Source organism: Topomyia yanbarensis, chromosome 1, assembly GCF_030247195.1.
Source record: "Topomyia yanbarensis strain Yona2022 chromosome 1, ASM3024719v1, whole genome shotgun sequence".
In the NCBI taxonomy this organism is placed as follows: domain Eukaryota; kingdom Metazoa; phylum Arthropoda; class Insecta; order Diptera; family Culicidae; genus Topomyia; species Topomyia yanbarensis.
In genome coordinates, this window is record NC_080670.1 from 189,891,659 (window position 1) to 189,917,656 (window position 25,998).

At 41.0% G+C, this 25,998-nt stretch overlaps 1 protein-coding gene across 4 annotated transcripts in view; it reads right to left on the reverse strand.

Annotated features, from left to right (window-relative positions):
• Positions 1-9,111: 9,111 nt before the first annotated feature.
• The window catches only part of LOC131684915 (beta-1,4-mannosyltransferase egh), a 70,328-nt gene continuing 53,441 nt past the window's right edge, over positions 9,112-25,998 (reverse strand). For 2 of the 4 annotated variants that reach the window (XM_058968169.1, XM_058968177.1), the window contains exons 2-3: positions 11,826-12,959; positions 9,112-10,091 (exon numbers count right to left, since the gene is read on the reverse strand). In XM_058968169.1, the coding sequence (XP_058824152.1) occupies positions 9,519-10,091; positions 11,826-12,629 (1,377 nt within the window). In that variant the 5' untranslated portion in view covers positions 12,630-12,959 and the 3' untranslated portion in view covers positions 9,112-9,518. Of the gene's footprint in view, positions 10,092-11,825; positions 12,960-25,670; positions 25,950-25,998 lie in introns of those variants that run through there. The other 2 variants (XM_058968196.1, XM_058968186.1) reach the window with 2 other exon arrangements.

Sequence of the window (25,998 nt, forward strand, 5' to 3'; positions counted from 1 at the left end):
TCGTTCACCAGTACTGACCAAGCTGTGGACTATTTCAGTGCCGCTGTACAATATGCTGTTTCTTGTGTCGTTCCGCCTAATCGCCCCCAGCTGCCACGTTCTATACAATCGTCATGTCAAGCGCACCGGAGGGAATCTTCATCGAAACCCGAAACGTTTTTGATCGTTTGTCAACTTAAAACAGAAACGAAACTGGTCCAACTACCATACTCCATGTTTTTAGAAGACTGAAAGCGGGTAGTGCAATTTTTTGCAATGTACTTTAAACGAGTATTGCTCGATTGTACACTAACACGAAAAAAATCTAAACTTGACTCCTGTCATCGTCAACACGGGTTCTCTCAGTCATGACAGAATGAATTTTAGATTTCTAGATTACTCGATCTTGGACCGCCATTTAACAGACTCCTTGAGAGCCCACCGCACACGCATCTTCCTTGTTTGCAAACAGCCAGCGACTGCGGGGTCTGCTCCAAACCCGGCTATCTTTTACAGGTTCTCCACAGATCATAACTTTAGCTGGTTTCTTCTCAGACATTCGCGCTAAATGTCCAGTCTGCCGTGTTTTATCAGCCTTTTTGGTATACTTGATACAGCTCGTGGTGCATGCGTCTGTGCAAAATCTCCATTTTCTACTGTGCCACCGAGTATCGAACCAGCCATTCACTTCTGTGGCTGTTGTACTGACCGCCTCACGGGCCTATTGTCATGCTGGCCGATCTTTGATTCGTTCGTCGAGCGTTCGTACATAATCCTCTACATTATCCTCGGTCAACAGTCGCTGTACGTAAAGTCGCGTGATTTTCTCACGCCTGGAAACGTTTATGTTGGGCAGTCCTTTGCGAATTTTACAAATCGCCAGATAATGATCAGAGTTTGTTATTCCGTTTAAAATAGGTGCTACAGGTAGCCATGCCTTTGACTGCGGTAAGATGGATTAGGCAATTAAGGTTAGTTATTGAGTGGAATCTCTTCAAACCAAAAACTAGTCGAAAGAATTCTTTACTTCCGGCTTACGCATTTGCGTTCCTAATGATCATATTTATCTCGAATTGTGGGCACTCTCCGTAGATCTTGTCTAGATGCTCATAGAACTCTTTCACATCATCGTATTTCTCGTTTGTAAGCGTGTGGGCATCCAATAATACATAGTTAAAGAACTTGACGCCCTTGCAGAACCGCTGTGCAGAATATTCAACCAATCGTTCGCTGATTCGAGATTTCCTGCGATTTTGAAGAAGTCGTTCATGGTTCCTTTTCAAAAAAAAAGCAGACAGGTGTAATGTCACGAACTACAAAGGGATCACCCGTATATCTGTGGCTTCGAAGATCTTGAAGACTGTTCTAGCGACCAACGTGGATTCATACCGGGACGATCGGTTACAACAAATCTTCCCGATTTCACTACTACCTGTTTTGAACATTTGGATCGCGGGACACAAGTCGACGTTGTTTGCACCGATCTAAAAGCAGCGTTTGATTCGATTAATCATAATAATAAGTTATCCAAGCTATGTGCATCGGAGGTTCAATGGCTGAAATCTTATTTGACTGGTATGACACTTCGTGTCAAACTCGAGTCGAGAGCATCGTAGTGTTTCATACTCGGTCCACTATTGTTCGTGGTGTACTTCAATGATGTAATGCTGTTACTTGCATCAGGATACCGACGCGCGTACGCTGATGATCTGAAGCTGTATTTTATTGTGCGTAATATCGATGGGGCGTTCTTTGTGCTTTCGTCGCATCTTTTTCTTATGCTGACGAGTTTTATGCAGCTATCTTGGAGCCTCACTTGATCTATTAGCTATTTAACTCTCGACTCTTCTAGTGCTTTCCACATCTATTACGTCGCCATTTAGCTCTTGTCACTGTGAGCCGTTTAGATGCTGCTTCCATGAACCATTTAGCTCCTGTTTCCGTGAGTCATTTAGCTTCCAGCCTTATCCCGATCTACTCGAATAATCGCCGGTGGTGAACTCACCCTATTCCGACTGACAGATCCTTTACGGCGGAATTTCTCCCCATACCGATGTTCGTTTCCGTGAACCATTTAGTTGTTTGCTCCGTCCCGATCTACTCGACCTAGCACCTGCCGGTGGACCTAGTCTACTCAAAGGAACAACTAGTTACTAGCGCCCTAACGACGCACTGCTAGCTGTTCGACGCGATCTACCAGCGTTAATCCCTGGCGGTGTATCTAAAGGGCGAACACGAAATTATTGCGACACCGAAAATGTCATGCCAATTTTTTTATGTTTAAAATCAAACCAAAAGTTTAGGATAGTTTTATACGTATATTTACCACAGACTAACAGACATAACACTATGAGGGAAATCCCCTTAAAAACACCGATCCGACAATTTTCCCAGAACACTAGCTCCACCTTTTATTCACAGTCCCAAACACTCATTTACTACTGGGTCACCCCTCAGGTTTGAGAACAATTTTTCACTAGTGGTCTATCCCCCATATGCTTGTTCATATGTCAGTGGTGCCATAATTTCAAATGTGGCCACAGTCCCAACTACAAATATATTTAAAATGACCGTTAAAGCGGACGAAGCTTTGTTTTTGAGTGTCTGTTAGTCTATGTATTTACTTCAAAAATCAAAAGAAAAGTTAATCGATGGAGCCTTGAGTGTGAAATTGAACGCATTTTCGGTTGATGCCCTCCATCGAAGTCTTTACAGTGTCACCCGGTACCAGTTTCTTAGTTATTTTTCATTTTCTTAACATGTCCTTCTCGTCTTTGACTGTCTTCTTGCTCTTCCGAAGTTCCCGCTTGATCATTGCCCAGTACTGCTCCACCGGGCGCAGCTCCGGACAGTTTGGCGGATTCATGTCCTTTGGAACAAAATGGACAGCATTGTCCTTATACCACTCCAGGACACTTTTAGAATAGTGGCATGATGCCAAATCTGGCCAAAATAGCGGAGCTTCGTCGTGCTGCTGTAAGAACGGCAAAAGGCGCTTCTCGAGGCACTCAGATTTGTAGATCTCGCCATTTACTGTGCCCTTTGTCACGAAAGGCTCACTCCTCAGTCCGCAAGAGCAGATGGCCTGCCAAATGAGATGTTTGGAGGCGAACTTAGACATTTTCTTCTTCTTAAATTTGTCGTCCACATAGAACTTGCTCTTGCCGGTGAAAAACTCCAACCCCGGAATTTGCTTAAAATCTGCTTTTATATACGTTTCGTCGTCCATCACACAGCAGCCATATTTTGTCAGCATCTTCTCGTAGAGCTTCCGTGCCCGAGTTTTAGCCGTCGATTGTTGCCGCGGTTTGGGAAGTTCTGTACCTTGTATGTATGTAGTCCAGCTCTCTTCTTTGCATTCTGGACGTAGCTCTGCGACATGCCGATCTTTTTTGCCAAATCACGGCTTGAGACGTTGGGATTTGCTTTAATCATCCGCTTCACCTTTCCCTCCGTCTGTTTTGTTCTCCGGTCCCGGTTCCAGCTCCTTTGCCGTGGTCCAACGTCAACCGCTCCTGGAACCGCTTCAACACTCTGGAGACGGTTGAATGGTGAATGTTAAACATTTTTCCCAACTGCCGGTGCGACAGGTCAGGAAATTCCAGGTGTTTGGAAAGAATTTGTTCTCTCCACTCGCGTTGGTTCACTTCCATTTTCGTTGAATCGAAAAACACGACTTCGAATTTGACAGCATGTAAACAATACACATCAATGAGAAAGTGTGCAAAATTTGGTTGATTTTTACCCAATGGTAAAAAAATTATGCCCTGTTGAATGTGTCGCAATAATTTCGTGTTCGCCCTTTAGTCTTCCCAAGAGCAACAGATAGGGTGTAAAGGTCGGCCCGGCGATTCCGGTGGAGTCTGACGTCCGGCTCGCTGGCGCCCCGACGTCCGAACCCAGCGCTACGTTGCGCACTACTGAATTGGTCCCCGACAGTGGACTTAATCGACACCGGCGTAGAGTTCCCCGGTGGTGGAATTTCTCTCGAGACCCGATTTCTAGCCGGTGGCGTTACTTTGCTGGTCCTTTCCTTTGACAGCATCCCAAATATTCTCGTCGTGGAACATCTCTTCGATGATATTTTCAACTGTCACACCAGGTATACTCCTTAGAGCTTCTTCGAACCTGGGGCATTCGAGGACCACGTGTTCCGGTGTCTCTTGCACGTTCACATACTTAAATGGAAGTTCACCTCTATGCGTCCTATGCACTTAAGCCGACACATTTTGGATGAGTCGGTGGGTCCACCGTCCTTTCTCCGCGTTGTCCCACTTAGCCAACGAATCCACTCTGATCACTCTCCTTGTATTTCGTGCATTCCTCCGCTGGTAGCATTTCACGTCCTCAGCCAGAGTGATACAGATGGGGACCATCCCGGCAATTACGCATATCGCCTCCGACGATATCATTATGTATGCACTCGCGCCACGAACAACCATTAGACGAAACGTGCTTGTCGGCTTCGTCCGGTTCTGCTTTGAGTTCAGCCCATCAGACCGGGCTAGGCAATACCTCAGTATTTAGGATGAGACACCCGCCAGGAGACGTATGGTTCTGCATCTTGCTGCACCGTGATTCGGCATGATCCTTGCCAATGCGTTAGTTGTCCTCGCAGCCTTCTCACATACGAATTCGACATGGCTGTTGAAATTTAACCGATTGCCGACCATCACACCCAGGTGCTTCAGTGAACGCATCGATGGGATGGATTGTCCCCCGACGCTGATCACGACGTGCACAGTTACTGACCAGCTTTACCTCCGTCTTGTGGTGAGCCAGCTGCAATTTCGCGTCAGCCATTCAGGTTTCCGCGATGCCTATTGTCTCTGCTGTCAACATCTCCACCTCCTCAAGGGTCTCACCCAGCCAACTGGCATCCCTATCTCTATATACAGAGTTTGACAATAGGCAACATCGTTTTTCCATCGATCGATGGGGGTCAGTTTGACAACGTCAAAATCGCTTAAAGCGTCATCAACAAACAATAGTAGCAGTAAATAAAAGAAAACAATGAACACTTTAACTGATTTGATGTAAACTAAAGTGCTCCTCGTTCGTATTAAAAATTAATTTCGTTCATTTTGTTACAAGCAGAGTTCTTATGTTGGCTACGCGAATATGACGTCACGTCACCCTCTTGGACACACCGGTTATCGTCAGGACAACGTTGTCTGCAAAGCCGACGATCTCCACTCCCATGGACTCCAGTGCTAACACTTCGTTGTACATTATATTCCAGAGCGTTAGGCCGAGAATGGAACCCTGAGATGTTGTCGTCGTGACTCTTATCATCCTCAGCCTCTTGTTCGTCTCGTAGACCAGTACTCGGTTCTGAAAGTAGCTTTTCAGAACCTTACACAAAGTGTCCGGGAGCCACATTGTGTGCAACTCTACAACTGGCGCTCTTAAACGCGTTCTTCACGTCGATAGTAATCAAGTCACGGTAGTGATTATTCCTTCTCCTTTGTTAAAATGCTTTCTCCGTGCTCACGATGACTTTGTAGCTAGTGTCCACCGTTGCGATCCCTTTCCGAAATTCGGACAGCCTCTCCGATAGCCCGTTCTCCCTTTCAGCGTATTTCGTCAGTCTGTTGAGGAGGATCCTTTCCAGAAGTTTTCCAAGAATAGGCATACAGGCCGACACGATGCTGAATATCTTGATGGCTTGCCTGGTTTCGGCAGCACCAGCTTCTGGATCTTCCATCTATCCGGGAAGTAGCCTTCGTCCAGGCATTTATGTAGAAATATTGTTCAGCTAGTCGTCTTAAAGCTGAGATGCTTCGGATGCCCGGACTTCAAGCCGTAACTCATGATCGCAACCAACAAAACATTAATCCAAATCAGCATTTACATTTATTCACTAGTCCTCGACACTTTCCTGCCATTAACCATTAATATTTTACTTCCTAGCTACTACTACTACTCACTTCAGATGGGCCCATCTTTCTATTTGCCTGACTTGCCTTAGCCTTCCCGTGCCACGTAAGCCAACGCCATGAGACCTTTCCGTCGTCCGGAATCTTTCCATCGCTTTGACGAATATCGACATCACAGCTTCTCGAAGCAAAAATTTAAATGGCGATCTTCCTTCGCTTAGCCGTCAATACGCTACCACTCCGTAATGGCTTCCACTCCACCTGGAGAACCTCCCTTCGTTACTATCTCCGTTCCGTTTAGCCAACAAAACCGTTACCTCGTAGTGTGTACAGCGTGTGGCAGAGATAAATCGCTCCTTCGCAGTTTCTGTTGAATCTTGCAAAAAAAACCTGCTGTGAACTTCCGACTCCGGAAAGCTTTAAGAATTCGTCCTGCCTGCCACGTCCTTCGCCTGTACGATGCTTCGTACAGTTTCGTCGTTCCGTTCGATTGGAGATTTTTTCTTCGTAATTAGCTCTTAGCACGGATCACGCGAATCAATCTGTTCGTAATGGTGGAAACTGGAATTTCATGTCATAGTTGTTTGCATTTGTTAATAGTCATAATTACCTTATACAGTAGCCTCAATTCATCCGAAAATGGTGCTGTCTTACGAGATTGAATCCGAGTTTGGCTCGATGTCCTGCTTGTCGTGCGTTCCTCACGGAAACGTTCGATTTCAGTAATGCAAATAATTAGCGTATAGTTTTTTCTTTCTGACAAGAACTATTACCTGCACATATTTTTGCTCGATCAACGCTTGGTTTCGTCGTCTGAATGCTTCTTAGAATAGAGCTGCTACAGTACAGAATGAATTCGAACTCAGTCGAATGTTTTTTTTGGTTATGATCTCCACGTAGAGATGACAGCCTTTCGTCTCCTCTACTGCTATAAACCGTCTCCACGCTTTTCCGTTTGGTTCCGTCGCTGATTGAATCCGAGATCGATAATTTGTCTCTTCGTTGCACGCTTATCGCGGAGAAGCGAATTTTCTGCAATGCTCATTGCCAAATTACTTGTCAAACTCCACGTTTGCTCGAGTTTTTTCCTCGCCTGAATGGAAATGCGGCCAATGCCCGAGGCGGAATGTGACGTCTGCTTACTGTGTGCCTTGTCACCAGCAAAATGTCAGTGGAATTTGCCGTTTCCGTTCTGTTGTGGTCTGATCGTACTTATTAGAAAAAAAAGAGAACAGCGGAGAGAAAAACAGCATTTTTGGCAACGTATGCCCGGCTTTTTATGGCAACACGTCCAATGTTATAAGGATAGGCAGTGTTCGATTTGATTCGTTTTTGACAGCTAAACTTGAATCCAATCGATTCAAAATGGAGTCTCTGCAGTTCTCTTTCTAGAGTTTTTCTAGTACTTATGTGATGTTGGCAACATTTACGTTGCCACTGCACTGATCTGACATTGACGGTGTAATTGACTGTCAAACGGAGTGCTTAGTGATTGCCGATTTTGGTCAGTTGGCGAAGACATTATTATCGAAGACTGTCTACACTATTGCTAACGCTAGATTAGATTCATTATCTCAACTAAATATGGTACAGGATTTAATCGTAAATGCTACACTATCCTGAACATGTCCGGAAACGCCAGGATCGCGGTCATCAGTGCCACGTTTATTTTGAGGGTGGCGAAAATGAAGGTATGTTCCGAGGCTTGGGGGTACGAGATTCACGATCGTATGGCAAGATCGCAGAATGTACAGCGAAAGCTAAAGCCCGAGCTCTCACGCGAAACCCGAGTATAGTCGAAGACGATCAAGGTCAGAAAATGACTTCGCGCGAAAAATTACCAGAAATGTAATACGCACCCCCGCGCCAATTGGACCAGAAATGCATGAAACGTTGAAACCCAGTATCATCTCTAAGATAATCCATCCACTGACAAAAGCTCCTCCAAGAATTCTCCAAGTAAAATTCGGAAATGCGTTCTCCACCCTTTTCCCGGGTATCTCAACTCCTAAAATTGCCGGGGCAAAAAAAATTCAAAGCTGTACCTCCAAACCCAGGTCCTATTCTGACCCAACAGTCGTCCAAGCTCCTAAGACGGCCCAAAAAATGTATCCCTTTCGGAAAAACCCCGAAACTACAAATGGTCCTTCCCCCACGATCACCTCACGACCATGCCCGACTGAGCCCAAACTCCGCACAACCTCCTCCTCATTCCTTGCGAACCACTTTACGGATACAGAGAAAGTGCTGCGACGTTCTGATTAATTAAAATGCAGTATTTATACTTTCTTTTCGTTCCACCATAAAAAAGTGACTATATTCGCGTAATTGTTGAATCGCATCGATTTTATTATTAATATTTATCGGAAATTCCATTACAGGTAGATCATGAATTACTTGTGTGTTTTGTTTGCTTGCTTATCGTGACTGCTTTTCAAGTTTTTGTTTTGTTTATATCAAATTGGTTGTTCCTATAGAAAAATATATAGAAACAATCCGTAAGCATCTTAAAACATTTTGAAATAACCTCTAGCGTGTGTTTCAATATTAATTTCATTGTTTTTGTTTTCTTTCCTTCTAAAGAGCTTATTTTCTGGTTACCAACGGTACGATATTAATTATCTACTAAATTTCATGCTGCTTACTTTTTGAAGATTTTGTTGTTTTAATTTTTTATACTTATATACGATATTCTATATACCATCACTAGTTTCAAATAGGTAGAGAACAACGTGTGGACGTGGATGGTTGTTCCTTTTGCTTAATTTCGTTTGAATGTGAGTAATTTACTTAGCGTTTCACTTGCTTGCTCCTTTCATCGCAATTACATTTGACTACGGGTTCTAATAAATAAGTAAATCCGTGCTATATGAAACAAGATAAAATCATATTCCAACAAGTTGAAGTGTGATCATTATCTTCTAGACGTGACTCTTATCCGTAAAATCAACAAGCTACTTTTAGCAACCTAGGAATGGTCCCTGAAATCCATGGGAAATTGCTGAACATTCTATCGCATTAGATCAGGCTGAAATAAAGTGATGTTGATTTTGAGTTTGCAATCAAATTACGAGAGAAAGTTCTAATTTTCCAGTGATTTAAGGGGAACCGCTGATTAAAATGCCAATTGCTGTTGGTCAATAGTTATACACATTAGAGAACACAGTTCTCAAATAATATAATTGAATATGTGAAAGGCTATTACGATGAACAGCTCTACACGAAATAAACACAAAAAATAAATAACAAACAATGAAAATCTCAATAAACTGTGTATCTTTACATGCATCGCATTCGCCCACACATTCGATAACCTAATGTTTTAAACAAATGAAAATTTAAATGAAAAACGAAAACTCAGTCGCACGTATAACATATACTTGTCGTTTTCCATGAGGATGATCCGCAAAAAAGATACGCAAAATTCGACTTTTCCTGATTATTCAGAAAAAAAACTGATCCCTATCAAATATACACATGATAACAACAGCTAACCCTCTAAGCTTACCTCTCATCGGAAAAAAAACTAATCCTAGTAATAATAATACAGCTAAAGCCTATCGTCAGATAGTGTATAAAGAAGTTCGTCGGCCGCAGCCTTTCCTAAAACCTGACCAGAAATACGGGTTGCGACCAGCAAACCGAACGGTCCGAGCCCCGTTAAACTGTCACCAGTGCCCGAACATCCTTTTGCACCACGTAAAACTTGTGCTTCTTCCCGACAAGGCCCCAGATCACGGCCACATTCTCAATGATCACATTTATAGGAATGGTACACAGAGCCCCCAGTACGCAGGCCAGAAACTTGACCACCCCGAACCGGTACAGCGAAAACGATTTGATCACTCCGAACACATACATGTAGATATTGAACCCGGCAATGAACGCACACAGAAAGTCCACCGCATTCGGGCACGGTATCGGGTACAGCCCGGCGAAGATCATGTTCGAGGTGGACAGCGGCATCGTGACCCAGGAGTACACACTGATACTGAGCAGCAACTTGTTCCGCATCGGGATCGTGTTCGAGTGAACGACCAGCAGGATACCCTGGAGCCAACGCTTTCGCTGCTGCAAAAAGTCCAACAGCGTAAACGGGGATTTCTCGTACATTTCGCCCTCGATGAAGTTGAAAGTGTAACCCTTGGCGAAGGCACGCATCGCGAAGAAACAATCCTCGGCGACCGATCCGTCGATGCCGTTGTCGAACGAAACCTCCTTCTCGGCGTGGACCTGGCAAATAGGGGAATAAGAGAGAGAGAGAAAGGGAGAGAAAAAGAAGAAGGAAAAGGAAACGTTAGTTCGAGGTTTTGGGAGAATTTTTAGCGCTAGCGCGGTTTCAGTTAAAGTAGGTTGTCATAAGATGTCGCAGGTCTGGTGTACTGTAAGGTACAGCGGAGTTGGTAAATCAAAAATAAAATAATTATTAACTAAGCTATATTTCTTCTTAAGAAACTTGAGAAAAAATTGGGTAGACCCATTTTTGATAGTGAATAGAGTAAAGTTTGATATGGAATTTACATTTCGACTTCGTCTCATCAGAATCCGACACTTACTTAGAGCCGGACTAAGCTAGTATCCAATTGACGCTAGGTCCGAAACGCAGATACAATCTGTGTTCCTGAGCAAACCCCATGGTCAGGCGAGATGTCCCGCAAGAAAAGGTGTTCTGATTAGGCTGACAAGAACTAGTGAAATCGAAATTTTGTTCCACTTAACAAGCCAATGCTATACTTCTTCCTAAGGAGAAAAAATTGGGTGAAAGGTTTTGCGGCTTTAAGCGCAAAAGTGGGTTTACCAAATACTCTTCTTAGTACAGAGTGCAGAAAAATTGTTTGCAAAACATCACGGTTGACTAGGTGTTGGCTCAGGAACACAAATTGTGTCTACGTTTCAGAGCTAGCGTCAAACTGATGCTAGCTTAGTCCGGCTCTAAGTTAGTGTTGGATTCTGATGAGACGAACTAACTCATTTTATTAAGTTTACCCTCAAGTGAAAAATATCTCAACATAATCGCAGGATCTTAATAAAGCCACGTAGCGATTTTTGCATAACTTAAATAAAATGACCTTGTGCCCTTAAGGGTTAACAAACGATTGTGGAATGGAAGGCGAATATCAGACTGTGAAATCTTATCTGAAGCGTGCTAAATAAGAAAATGATGGCACAGCCCATTAAAATGGTTCTTATCGACGCTACACCGAGCGAGCAAGCCTCTAACAGATTAACGAAGGTCATGAAGTAAGCTAATGGATTTAGATAAGAATTAGTTTGGAGCAATTCCACATGGAATACGAGAAAAAACATGAAATCAAATCGATCATTTTTTATTTAGATTTGTGTAAAATGGCAACTTGAATTCTTCTCCACAATATTAAGTACGTTGCCGGATAAGGCGTGCCCAAAATGAAACCCGGTCGTATAGGTGATCTGAGTCAGTCTTACAATGTCGTCTCACAACAGATTGCTTCAGAAAACGTTAGAAGAGTTCAGACTATTTTAGAAGGTTTCGAAAGAGTTCAGAAGATCCAAGAGCTTTAAAGGATTCCTTAAAATCCTAGAAGACTTAAGCAGAGTTCATAAGTCTTTAAAATATTTCAGTAGATTTCTGAAACGCTCAAATGATTTCATTACTGCCGTGATCCGCATAACAGTCCCATTTGCTATGGGTTTCCTATGCAGATGGGACAGATATGCGTATCACGGCAGATTAGTTCTTAGAAGATTTCAGATGGTTTTTGAAGATTTCGAAATTACTCTGAAACTGTAAAAGATTTTTAGCAGACTTCAGAAGATCTATGGATATTCCAAAGATTTCAGAAGACTCCACAAGGTTTCAAAGTCTCTAGGAAACATTGCCAAGATGATAAAGCAAAAATTCGGCCCTAGAATATTTTACCCCAGAGGTCGAACGTTGGACTACTTCTACAGAAACGTGCCTCCAAATTTAAAATATTTGACGCTCACCTGAGTAACCACGTAGCTTCCCTTCCAGCTGAAGAATGGTTTATGGAACATTTTAAACTGCAACCGCAGCTTTCCCATATCATCCGATACGCGAAAACTATCCGCCAGTGTCGTCAGCCAGTTGACCACATTCTCGTTCGCGTACGTAATCAATCCCTGCCCGAACGGGTGCTTCCCATCCAGCACAAAATTAATGATTCCACGCACGCTATTTTCCGTCAGCAGTGTTTCCTCGTCCAGATGTACCACCCAATCGTTATTGTTAAGTACGTTCACCGAGTCTTCCAGGCAGTACTGTAGGGCGCGCGATTTAAACATTGCGCCGGTTTTGGTTTTGTAATCCTTCGGGACAACGATTTCCCGCGTTCGCCGATGTTTGGGCATGTTGACGGCCTTATCGGTAACAACTTCGATGAGGAAATTCTCCAGGCCCGTGTCTAGACAGGTATTCATGTTACGCGTAACATTAGATTTGACTAGATCCGGGTAGTCACCTCGTGTCACTACCCTAATACAGATGAAGGGTGCTAGCAGTGGTGACCCTTTCAGCACCACCTTCTCCGGGAAGGCATTATAGAACACCAGTCCGAAGAAGTTGAACAATACCTGTGGCAGCGTGAGGAACGTAAGCAATCGCAGTGTGTAGAGCAGGAGCGTCGGTATTGTGCCATATTCCTCCCATGGATCGATCGAAACGAAACTGTTCTCGTTGACTTTAATACCGCCGGAGAATACTTCGAACACGACTAGCAACGTGACGAGCAACGCACAATGCAGCAGATGCTTGGAGATGGAGTTCAGCATTTTAATTTTTTTTTGTTATTCGATAACAGACGTTGCGTTATTCTCACACTCGCTAGACTTAACTGAATCTTACAGGGAGCAGCTTCTCTGAGATTTTGCCTGGTATCACTTGTCAGTTCTATCCACTATGAACTTAAAATCTAGCTTCCCATTCTATCTATCACCGATTACGCATGGAATTCCTCGAGCAGGACTTTGGTTTTCAGCGCAGTCTCTTCGGATGGACTACGTTTCCGGTGGAGCATAGTGACTCGTCATATTCCTGGATCGCTGCTAGATATCAGTCTCTCGCTTGGTTCGGATCCGTCGTTCGTCGTCGTAGGGTTTCACCTGTGGAGAGAGAGATAGAGAGAGGGAAAGCAAATACTTGATTCAGTGCGGGTGATATCAGCTGATAAGATAGATCAAATATAAATATGGTATAACGATTACAGCGGACCTCCGCCTGACACACGAGGACGTCAAATGGACTTATCAACGACGTCCTATTCTATCACAGAATGAGTACAATCAAGATAAAGTAAATAAAGCTTCAAATAATAGCTATTGAATCATTTGATGATTACTTATTATCTTCATAAGCGTTGGGCAAAACACTTCATTGTTGGGTGATTTCACAACTGAACTTGTTTGTCATAACTGGAAATTTTCATGGAAAGACCACTCCCTAGTAACAATTGAGGTTTTACGGTACTCTTGAAGATCTTCTTAAAACTTAGAATGCACTTGTAGTGTGCTATAAAACTAGAATTGATACTTGGGCTGGCCGAAGCCTACTACTATTTCCTAGAATTCGTTACCTGGACATAACAATCTCCAGAGAAAAAAAATCTCCGCAGAAAGATGAAGCTTCAATCATAGCCTTAAATCCAGTACAGTATTTTCAAAAAAGACCCTTCTAGAAGATAGAATATTAATTTGTAAGCTTGTAGCTTTCCACGATAATGGAAGAACCGATCCACGTGAAATGTCTCAAGCAAGCATACTCACCACTGGAACAGGACTAACAGGACTCACGTATACCCCCACAACCGAGCAGATTTATCAATGCACCTGTAAGTAGGAACACACAGCCACCAACGAGCCATTAACACATCCGAATCAATGAGAATGGATTTTACCAGTCGAAGGCCACATGCCCTGACTGACAGTTTAACCCTTTAGAAGGCCCAGAGTTTGGGGCTATTAATGGATGTTATATTCAAAGAAACACGGTTCTTTCACTAAGTTTAGTATATATTTACATTTATTTCGTAATAAGAACTGTTTTGAAAATATACTTCTTACCGCCCGTTAGAAAACGACAGTCTTCGTAGTGTTTGATGTATTTCCAACGAGGTTGGTGCAAATATAAGGACAAATGGAGCTGGATCAGAAATTCAGAAAGAAATTAAGGTGGGTTACTGATTATTACCTAATTATCAGTAGTTATTTACTGGATTCTGAGGATAAGTTGAAAAACGAGACCACAGATTATAGACGTTCATTTATTCATTTTATTTTTTTTTTCTTTGCAATTTTTACCACTCATACACCAAATTTTCGGAATAAAAATAGTTGTTTTTACAAATTTGCATGACCAACTTATAAAATCTAGAGTATTCTTTTTTCAAAATCGAGCTAATTTTATTGTTAAAAAGGAAATCGCCGTATTTTTTTTTCAAAAAAACTCTTCACCAATCTGACACTTTTCACTGTATATCAATAAAATGTAATAAGAAGAGTTGCCAGACTCCTAACAAATAGATTTCATTAGATTGGAACACTTCTCACCTCAAATTCCTGCGTTATGAACGAAACGAAAAGGTTGCAATATAGTTGCCACCGCCTTATTATAAAGGATTAATTTAATTAAAAATCATCCATTCGTCGATAACAAGAAACTGCAGCCATCATCCTACTCAGACAAAACTATGCGTATCTCATCTGCATATTAAACTTACCAGATATGAAAATTCAACTAATCAACCTGGACAAATTAAAGATATAGTAGGCTGTTTTGCACTGCCCAGTTAGTTACGCATTACGTAATTTGTGAATGTTCCCTAAATTAGTGAAAAATAGCAACAATAAGACAAGGAGAAATTTATTATTGATGAAAATGTACGTGACCTTTCTGTTTTGTAAAGAAAAGAGAACCTTTTCAGTAGTGCAGAAAATATTCCACTCAGTAAACGATATTCAAATCAATGACATTAAAATTCATAAACAACTTCCACCATTTATACTCAACCGTGATCGAAGTAACGGATACTTCTAGCTTTTATACTTCTACCAACAACAACAACAAATTGATAAGTCACGTCACATTATTGTTCAGTATTAGGCCCGCAGCGTTGACAGAATTGAGTTGTGAAATTTTCATGTTTTTACAAATTGTAAGAAATAAAAAACGCGTGTGAATCTTTTTCTTGGTGGTGCTTCACTTGCTGGTTGTTGATCATTGAGTTCCACTCCTTAGCTCTCGTGCACCTATATGTCGCCTTCGCTAGAGCAGTTTTGATTTTCGTTGTTGAATGTTTATGTGTGCTTATTGTGTTTTTGAGTGATTCTGGTATAACTGTCTTCTTTTTGGTTTACTATTTAGCTTGGCGTACTAATTGATGTCCATATCAGGTGTTATCATTGATTATTGTTTGACCGAATCAATTGTTAGTTGGCTAATTGATTGTGTTTTAGCAGCGTATGTCGAAGGCTGTTTGTTAGTATTGATTGTAGTAGATTAATTCTCTTTATTGGCTTTGGCACATGGCTTTCTTGAATTCTCTTTAGTTGTCTTGTCACATCAATTTCCGTACGGTGCTGTCTGGTTTCAAAACTGGCACGAGGGCGTCTGCCCAGGGAACGTGCATAGCTTTGAGTATAAAGAAAACCATGAGATGATTTGGGTTCGAAAGTCAAGTAAGAAGGAATAGGTTGGTTCAGTCGCATTCTCACCACCCGAACACTGTAGAGCAGCGGTTCTTAACCTTTTTTATGCCACGGACCCCTTACAAATCACCCTGGGTTATTGCGGACCCCTACTTGAAATTTCAATATCCACTCGGAAAATATACTTTTCTTCGTGAACCCCCAGCAACGACTTCACAGCCCCCTAGGGTTCCGCGGACCCCAGGTTGAGAATCACTGAACTAAAGCATAGGAAAGCTTAAGTTACAGGTTTGCGTTTCAGCTTCAACTCTTCAGAATCATGGCACTTGAGTACAGAACCAGGCTGACGCTAGTCCAAAATTGGAAACATACTCAATATGTCTCATCAGCTAACAGAACTTCTTCCCTTACGAGACATCGTAAGTTGGGAGTTGTTTAGCGTGTTCACAAGTAGTGCCATGCCTTCGAAGAGGCGATACCGAAACGCAAACCTCAGGATGTATGTAATTAGGTTTTGTGCCCTGGTTGTGGTTTAAACCAATTTTTCTTCTTAGGAAGGAATATTGCATATGAAATAGAGATGGTCGGGTTCGGGTTTTTGGATTCGAACCCCGAACCAGACCCGAACCCGACGGGTTTCGGGTCGGGTTCGGCTTTTGTAAGTTTAAACTTTTCGGGTTCGGATCGGGTTCCGGGTTCTCAAATTAAAATTTCTCGGGTTCGGGTCGGGTTCTTGAAATTTTAAACTTTCGGGTTCGGGTTTTGTGAATTTGGAATTTTAGGATTCGGGTCGGGTTTCAAACAGATCACACTCAACCATTTCTTGACGCTGTTTACGTTTATACACAACTCCCAGTCTCTTTTTGTAGTAATTAATTTTGCTTCGTGATACGAATGGATGACACATATAAACATACTAAATTTTACCATGCCCAATGTTGTATTTTTTATTCATGCATAAAATTTCCTCTCTTCAAATTTGCAAACAGCCCGAATATTTTATTTTTTAAACAAGCACTCAAGAGAAACCATTCAACAGTTTGATCGTATCAACCAGTACGCGGGTGACGTCGTGTAAACTGTCGAATACGAATTGCCAATTGACATTTATCAAATATGTAATAAATTATATCAATCTACTCTAACAGGAATAGTTTTCGATAAAAATTGAAATTTTAATTAAGTACGACGGGCAAGATTGTTTAAATCTGTCTTCATTACGCTTTTTGGATCCCCATGCGTTAAACGCCTATTTATCCTACTCTCCGCTTCGTGTTTTTAAATTTTGAATTTATCGGGCTCGGGTTCGAGTTTTATAAAATTTTCATTCTCGGGTTTGGGTTGGGTTCGGGTTCTTCAATTTTAAAATTTCCGGGCTCGGGTCGGGTTCGGGTTTTTCAATTTTAAAATTTCGGGCTCGGGTCGGGTTTGGGTCTTTCAATTTTTAAACTTCCGGATTCAGGTCGGGTTCGGGTTTGAAAAAATTGAAACCCGACCATCTCTAAAAGCATACCAATAAAAGCATATTCTTGAAGCTTGAAACCGCAGCTGAGAATTGCTTGCCAGATTATCAGTTTCTGGGCTAATTTATCGGCTAAATCAACTTTGAATTTGATGAGGACCCCGCACTTTTTCCCGGGAGCCCGCAGAAACGACGGGTTTCGATGTGAGTGTGCGCAGAATCAATTTTCTCTTCTCGTCTTCCATCTAGCACAACATTTTACTAATCGTATCAAGACGACACTGTGGATAGAATTAATAAAGTGTCCGGATTGTGAGTGCAACAGACTTTTACATTTGATTGAACGTGTCGTTAATTTGCTCTCAGAAAATTCAGTAACCCTACAGCACGGGTTATTGCACGATATGTTAAAAATGTATTTCAAATAGTAACGTTACGGAACTAATGCAGATCTGGAACTACGGATTCGAGATGTTTCGATAAAAATATATGTTTTTTGCGAACACTTCTTACTCCAAGATTTTCTGAAGCAGAACAACTTCTTGTGTATTTCTATTCGTTAGTGATCATTAGTTGCATCACCGTTGACATTTTTAAACTAAAGTTCTGGGGTCGAATATAATGATTTTTGAATGATATTTTAATGTTTTTTCCTTGCTTTGATTAACACTTGTAACTAAAGCTACTACGACAACTATTGAAATTTGTTAAGCATTTTAATAAACCTGCATAAATATTTTCAGGCATTATCAAATGGTGAGTACGGTCTACGCCGCGGGGACGGGAATCGCTCATTCTAAGTGTAAACTATGTCAATTATTTTCTAGGCGTTCTTCGTACGTTTTACACATTTATTAATTGTTTTTGGTGATACATAGAGTGAAGCTCAAAATAGTCAACCTAGCGAGTAACATCAGATTCCACGTACAGAGACATCAGACTTCCAATTGCGTTCGATTGGTTGACTTGTTTTGGGTTCACTCTTAGCGTAACATTACTCACGGGAATGACCTATGTACAGCTACACCATGCGCGTAATTGTGTACTGATAACGTTTGGAAGTTTAGCTGAAATCTTCACTCTAAAGAACAATCGAAAACACGACAACGAATACAACAACGTTAGAACCAAGATCGTCTACATCACTCCGCACCGCGTACTGAACCAGACTACATTAAGAAGTTACACCACTGTAGAATATTTTTATAAATTTAAATTATGTCATTATATGGAATATAATACGATAATATATAAATGTTCAAATTTTCAATTCTACCGCAACGCCTTTTATGTATATCCTGAACGTACTGAAAACTTCAACAGCTTTTTTTTCGAAACCACTTTTTTGAGCTGGCTAGACATGTAACTTACATAAATGATTTTTGATCGTTCTGAAATTTTCACAATTTATTCAAAATTTCTTTCTCCAGCGACTTATGTAGGATTTTATTTTTATCACATATTTTTTTAAGAAGTAACTCTTGGTCGATTTTTATGACATTTTCTGCTTTTTATTATTTAAAAGTATTCAATTTCGCGAAAATACGAAAATTCTACTTACGTCACTTGCTATCATTCTAGAGCAGTGGTTCTCAAACTGGGGTCTGCGGACCCCAGGGGGTCGTGTTGGGGGTCCGCGAAGAAAAATATTTTTTCCGAGTGCATATTGAAATTTCAAGTCTTGTTTCCTAACAAACTCAAAATAACATATTGATGAAAGTTGGCAAAGCTCGTGGAGCAATGGGAAGCTAGAAAGGTGGCTGCATTCGATAGTGCCCAAGGTATCGACGAAACCTTGGTTCAACGGGATGGATGTGGGTCGTGACTTCATTCGTGTGATGTCCCGACTCATGGCAAACCATTACACGCTGAATGCACATCTCCGCCGCATTGGGCTCGTGGCGACGGCTATCACGACATCGAGCACATTGTCCGGGCGTGCACCGAGTACAGTTCCGCCATGTCTCGGCTAATGGATACCCTGCGGGCCCGAGGAAGACCAACCAACGTCCCGGTTCGAGATGTGCTGGCAAGCCGCGATCTCCTCTATATGTCCCTCATATACACCTTCGTAAAAACCATCAATATACAAATTTAATTGCCGCTTCTTATCATTCTCAAAAGCGCTCTCTTCCACCTGTACCATACACCCACAAAGGTTTGATGTGACGCCAAGGCGACACAAAACATCTCTGTCGAATGAGCCAACAAACACAGGACCTACAGCACGAACAACACACGCGCAACTCGAAGTGTTGCCGATCCACATCTGAGCCGTACTACGAAATCGAAACCTCTGCCGTCTTGAGGAGGACCACCCAGCGTCCCAGTATATGATTCTTCCTGATGAAGGCCACCTCAGTCTGTAATCTATGTCGTTGATCTCCTGATGCCTGAAACTGATAGTTTATAATTTTCTCCACTTGTAATCTTGGCAACCCCCCCTCCCTTGACTCTTCTACCCAGAAGCATAAACCCTACCCCCCCCCCCTCCTTGCCACAAATATCTTCACGAAACATTTAGTTCTTCCTGTCTCTTCTAGTTTTAACTAATATATTACATTATCTCGTTGAAAATGCTCAACTCTACTACCACATAAAACTAACTCTATTTAATCTCCTCGAATCTTTACAAAATTCAATCATGCCCTCTAGTTATTCCTACTTTTAAGATAGTTGTAAAATTATCCCCCTTAGTTAAAAATTATCTGCTGCAATAATCTCCCTGCTTAAAATGTCAAACCATATTGCCATAAAATATGTATAAGATAGCTATAAAATCTTGAGAACCGCTGCTTTATTTTATCTTCCAATATCGCCCAGAGAAGAAGCAAAAAAAAATGCTCTGCTATAGCTAGCTGTCAATGAAGCGAGCAATCCATTTCTACCATTTTGTTGCTTATTCACTGCACAATCAGTACAGTATCGCACTACCGCCGTAATAAAAGAGCGATAATTACCATTGCGATTGACTTGAGTTTGAGCTTGTGCGGCCACCTCTGGCGGCTAATCCGTTATCGATCTGGAATAGTTGAACTTGCACAGGGAATCAGTAGATAATTATACTTGGGAGTTGCGAAACATCTTTCCATGTGCAACTACTGGTGATCCTAAAGTGTTTTGTTGATCCATACCGGCGCCGGCCAGCCCCGAACGTGAATCGCGAAAGGAAAGGAAAGGAATTTTAGTCCGATACTTGCTTTTACTAGAGGCCGTTTATACTACTACGCACTCCACAAGTATCACGGAAGTAGGATATTTGTTAGTAAGTATAGAAATTGGACTCAGTGGCACGACTTAGAACAAAAGGTGGACTAAAGTCCAAACTTTGCCGTATCGGTTCTAATAGGACGATTTTATGTAATTTTGGTACGCTGAATTCGTTTTTGATCTTAAAACATTTCAAAAATAAGCGTTTACTAATCATTAGGGTGTCTCAAAAATATTTTTTTTCGAAATCGTTCTTAAAATTTGTGTATATTAATTTTCGTGTGCTAAATCATTTTTGATATTAACACATGCAAAAAAAAATCATACGTTAGGGTGGCTCAAAAAATTATTTTGTTGTGAAGGTTCAAAAATTTGTTTAAAGAAGTTTTTGTGCGCTGAATATCTATTTTAATTATAAAAATAGAAATTAACTTTACTACTTATTAGAGTGGTTCAAAAGTAATTATTTTGTCTTTTATAATGATTTTTTTCAAATATTGTTTTGGAATTTATTTACCATATTGAAACGAATTAATGGACATCTCATTATGGGGCTTCAGAAATTGCTATTTTGTTTTCACGGATCAAATAAGATGTGTTCGACTAATTTTGGAACATTTAATTCATTAGTGAGTTACTTGATATGAAAGCTACATTTTCTATCATTTTCAAAACAAACATTTTGAGTGTCTTAGTAGAATGTTTTATTGCATTCACGAGTCAACAAGATGGTCAATGATTTTATTTTTCGTAGGTGTGTTTTAAGTTACTTAGAATACTTATTTCTTTTTTTTTTTTTTTTTTTTTTCGAGAGTTGTCCTACTGGAGCTGTAGAGCTAGGTTCTCGGAAGGGCTCCCCGTCAGAATCACATACTACAATTTGCAGACGAGACAGGCAATGTCGCCCAATAAAACACTGCAATAGGCCAATTGTAGCGGGCCGTGATTCTGAATGTGATATTCATTGTACGGTTCAGGCATGTGCGGGCGTAGGGAATCGCGTGTATCATCGCGAAGGGCTCGAACATTTGTACGTTAATGTGCTCGATCGCGTGTGCGTTTGTATGTCGCGTGTGCTAACGTGTAACTTCGCGTGCATAAATTCTATTTCATAACCGTGTGCCTTTCGCATATTCGCGTGTGTTCTAGAATAATCGCGCGCGGACCGTGAATCTGATACTTAATTTTTTGTGTACGGTTCAGATTCCAGAAGGAAGTGGGTTCTTCCATATCATTAGAGTTCCCAATCATGTCGTCGTAGAACGCGTGGTCTAGTGGATATGAGCTTTATATTTTTTTTTTTTGATTGATCCAACTGAATGTATAGACCTAAATTGCTAGAATGAAGGTTAAAGATTTCCGGACGTGACCGATTCATGATCGCGCATTTGCGGGTTGGCGTTTGAGATCGCGTTTGTAACTTCGTAAGTACTAAAACGTTCACACAATTGCCGCAGTGTTATCAAGTTTACGCGATCGCGGGCATAGGTGTGCGTAGATGATCGCGAAGGGCTTAAGCGTTCGTATGTTGACGTGTTTGTCGCGTGTATGTGACTTCGCATGTATAAATTCGATCTGATCGATTCTGATCTTTAGTTTTCGGTGTACGGATCACATTCTGACAGGGAGAGAGTTACCCCATATCACTAGAGTTTCCGGTCATGTCGCCATGGAACGTTTTGTCTAGTGGATATGGTAGTTATTTTTCAATTTTATTATTTTTTTAATAATTAACAAGGACCTAGATTGTTTGTACCGAGGATAGATACTTCTGGACGATCCCGATTCATGATGGCGCGAGCGCGGGAGTTTGTAGGTTGACACTTGAGATCGTGTTGGTAAGTTTATGAGTGCTGAGATTTTCACCTTATCACCGGGGTGTAATCATGTTTGCGAGTTCGTATGTTGCTTGGAAAATCGCGAGGGGCTCTAACGTTTGTGCGCTGACGTGATTTTGTAACGTGTGTTCTTGAATGGTCGCGCGAACCGTGAGTCTGATATTGAATTTTCGGTGCGCGGTTAGAATTCTGGCAGAGAGTGGGATCGTTTATATCGATAGGGTTCCCGGTCATGTCGCCATGAGACGTGTTGTCTAATAGGTATGAGCGTATTTTCTTAATTGGTCCAGCTGAAGGCATGGACCTAGACTTCTAGGATCAAGGGTAGACTTCCGGACGTGATCGATACGTAACCGCGTGCGCGAGGGCTTTTTTATAGGTTCATGCTTGAGACCGCGTTTGAGAATGTGTGAGTGTTAAGACATTCACTATCACCATCTTTGTTGACCCAGCTGAAGGCGGGTGTACAATGGCAGTATAGGACTCGAAAAGAAGAAATAAAAGGCAATATATGAGAGACGTAATAGATTAGATAGGTACAAGATACAGCTGAAGTTATGATCATCACATGAGACATACATTAGTACTTCAAACACTACTAATACTTGAATAGCCAATCACCACACATAGCACATCCTTTCTCAATTATCTATTTGTTACTGGTTGATTGTTGGTTATGAGCTGGTGAATAGAGGAAAGGTATAGAACAGACAAAAGGCTCATATCAGCCCTCCCGGCCTCCCCGACACACCACTATCGAGGCGTATTGTAATCAACATCTTGAAGCGGGCTTCTTATATAAATCAAATCCTCAGTAGTCATAATGTTTGGTGGAATATTAACATGAGAACTAATTAACCTCTAGTAGTAGAACTTGGTGCAAATAAAAACTAAAAAGAGCGAAGGTCCTTATATTTAGATAACTCTATTGAATATATTGTGGCTTGATGATGTTTACAATACCGTCAATCCCATCAACCTGCGAGAGGGAGTTACTTAGAATACTTATTTCATATCTTAAATGAAAATAAATCCAAAACCCTTTTTTCGAGTTATGGTTCATTTAAAAATGGTGCTATTTTATTTGGATAATATCGCATACCCTTAAGCTATATCAGTGCTATACAATTCGGATCAAAATATTCTCACCAAACGACTAGAGCTCAACTGTATTCACTCTATTTGACAGTTATTACGCAAGTTAACAAGAAAGAGTTCCAGAAACATTTTATAACCTATTTCAGATGGTTGAAATTTTTTACTGATTTTCAAACAATCTTAATGCATCTACCATTTATAAAACATGCCCCCCACTCGGCTCCTTACTCTTGATCACTAGTAAAACCCTTGTTCATCATGCTCTCAATACTATTTGACAGTTGTGCATGTATTCGTGTCATTATTCTAGCTATAAAGTGATTATTCAAATTCAATATCAGTAATAACCATGCGTCTCCATTCAGTTTTTTAAAATTTTGACTGCTTATCGCAAGTTTTCGCAAAACTAGCATATTCATTTTAAAGAGAAAATTAAAAGCTTTCGAATGAGTATAGTGTGATCGCGGGCATTCACGGGCGTCGTTGTTGTTATCGCATTAGAAGTTCGAATAAAAATTTATGACAAATAGTTATCTAAACACTAACCAAACCAACTATTGACTTATTTTTGGCGATTTTATTATGTAATTTTATCACACGGATAATTTTGGTGAAGTAATGCAATGCATTAAATCAACCATTTCTTTGAAAAACGAAGATAACCGGATGTAGTTCCTATGGTCAAATTATGCAAAAAACCCTTAAAAAAGCTGCCAAAAATTCATTTTGCGTTCAAATCACTTAAAATCTCGCAAAAATATCTCTGATGGCTCAGCTGATAGGAGAAAAATACTAGCGGGAATATCGCATAACATTAATATATCGACTTAAGTCTGGGCTCGTTCCACTGTGCTATCCATCAACTCATGCACCGGGGGACCAACGGCTTTACTTCCCTTCCGAAGGAAGACGTGACCACCGATTTTTTCACTTCAGAAAAATCTCAACGACCTCGGCTGGTATTGAACCCAGGTGAACCCAGCACTCAACCACCGGCGCCGTCAGTAGATCCTCAAATGGTCCCGTAGCGATCACAAACGGACTTCTAAAGAAATTCTCCACAATTTTAATTATAGTATTGTTAAAATTCTATTAAAATTCATGAATACAGTAAAGACCCGTTTTTATCAGCCCCTTCGCGAATTTTAAGCTGATAAAACAGGGACATTGATAAAATCGGGACGTATATTTTTCTGTCTTTTTAATAAACCGAAGCTCTTAAAATATTGTTCTCAGTTTTTTAGATATAGACTTGCAACCTTTTCTGATTATTTACTTCAAGTACCCCTTAAGGGGGTCTGACAGTGCAAAATTTAAAAAAATAATATTTTTATTTTTGCATTTTTGGATCTCTAGGATAAGAAATATATGCCCAAGAAAGGATTTACTCGAATTCAACTTGGTTCGTCTGCTACAGTCCATCAAACTACCAACTATCAATTTTCAAGTGAAGCTGATAAAATCGGGTCAAAAAGCTGATTAAATCGGGGGTAGATAAAATGGGGGTCTGATAAAATCGGGTGCTCATAAAATCGGGTCTCCTCTGTAGTATTCCAATACTGGAACAACTCTGGCGAAATCCGGATTTCCCGGAACCGGGTCGGATACCCTGTCGGCATGTTAACCCTCAAGCAACACGAAAAACCTTTTATCATAAAAATAGTTGCTTTCCTCGCAGTGCTAGAAGCTGCTCAATTTTTACCTTCCAATGCTCAATACAATTCTCCTAAAATATTTACAATAGTCCAATTGCGTGGAGAACGTAGCCAAAGACGGTCTAAATTGATAGGTTCTATCAGTTTTCAATAGTATTGCAACATAAAGAAGATATTGAAAAATTCATTTTCAGTCGTTGACGTAAACTATCTCTGGCAGCACTGCTTCTTCGGAGTCCAATCAGACTATTTGCAATAACTTCAGTTCTAGAGCTGATCCTAGTAACTGTTAATACTCAATTGGAAGGCAAAAGTCACATTTATGAGCCTTACTTGTTTTTGTGAGAAAATCTTGCCTCAATCAAAAGTTAAAGCTGTTAAAAATCGTTGTTGTCCACAAACAACATGGGCATGAATGAGTTAATGGTATTTTTTGTTCGGTTCTGAACCTATCTCACAAACCGATAGATATTGGTAGAGTATTGCCAGGCACCAACATTTACTTCTACTTCAGGAGCACCCCAAGGAAGCCACTAAGAACCTTTAATGTTTCTGCCGTACTCAAATGATGTGCATCTAGACCTGAAGACACCATGACTGTCTTTGGCGGATGATCTCAACATATTTCGTCTGCTTCGCTTAATTGAAGATCTTAAATGTCTCCAACAAACGCTTCAGGTATGTACTGATTGGTGTGGCACGGAATGCATGTGTGATGATCTCATTTTCACAGAGGAAAGACTCGGTTTATCTTAATTATAGCAAAAAACTAGAACCGCAACTATCCGAATACAGCACTATAGGAACTTAAATGACACGTTGATTGCGTTGTTCTCGTATTAACTATAAACCCGAACTCCTGAAAAAATTCGCTTGTGTGCTCTTATCGATAATTATTTCAACCGACCTGCTATAAGTATGAAGATAAAAATGCGCTAATATTCACCAGCACTTGAACTATTGCGGTACGTTTCCTTCACGGTAAATCAGCTGATTGTTTACGTCTACGTTTATCTTAATCTTTAGCAAACACAGAACTGCGCGCTTGCGACAAACACATACTAGGCGGATGGTCACCCTGCAATAAATCCGGAAAAAACACTGCCGAGAAAATTGAATATTTTCCCTTTCATCTATGCACTATTTTGCTTCAAGGAAAAACACAACACGGCGAACGGAGTCCTGCCCCAACCGGGAGGACGATAGTAGCGGCTAACCTGCCGTACACACAAAGG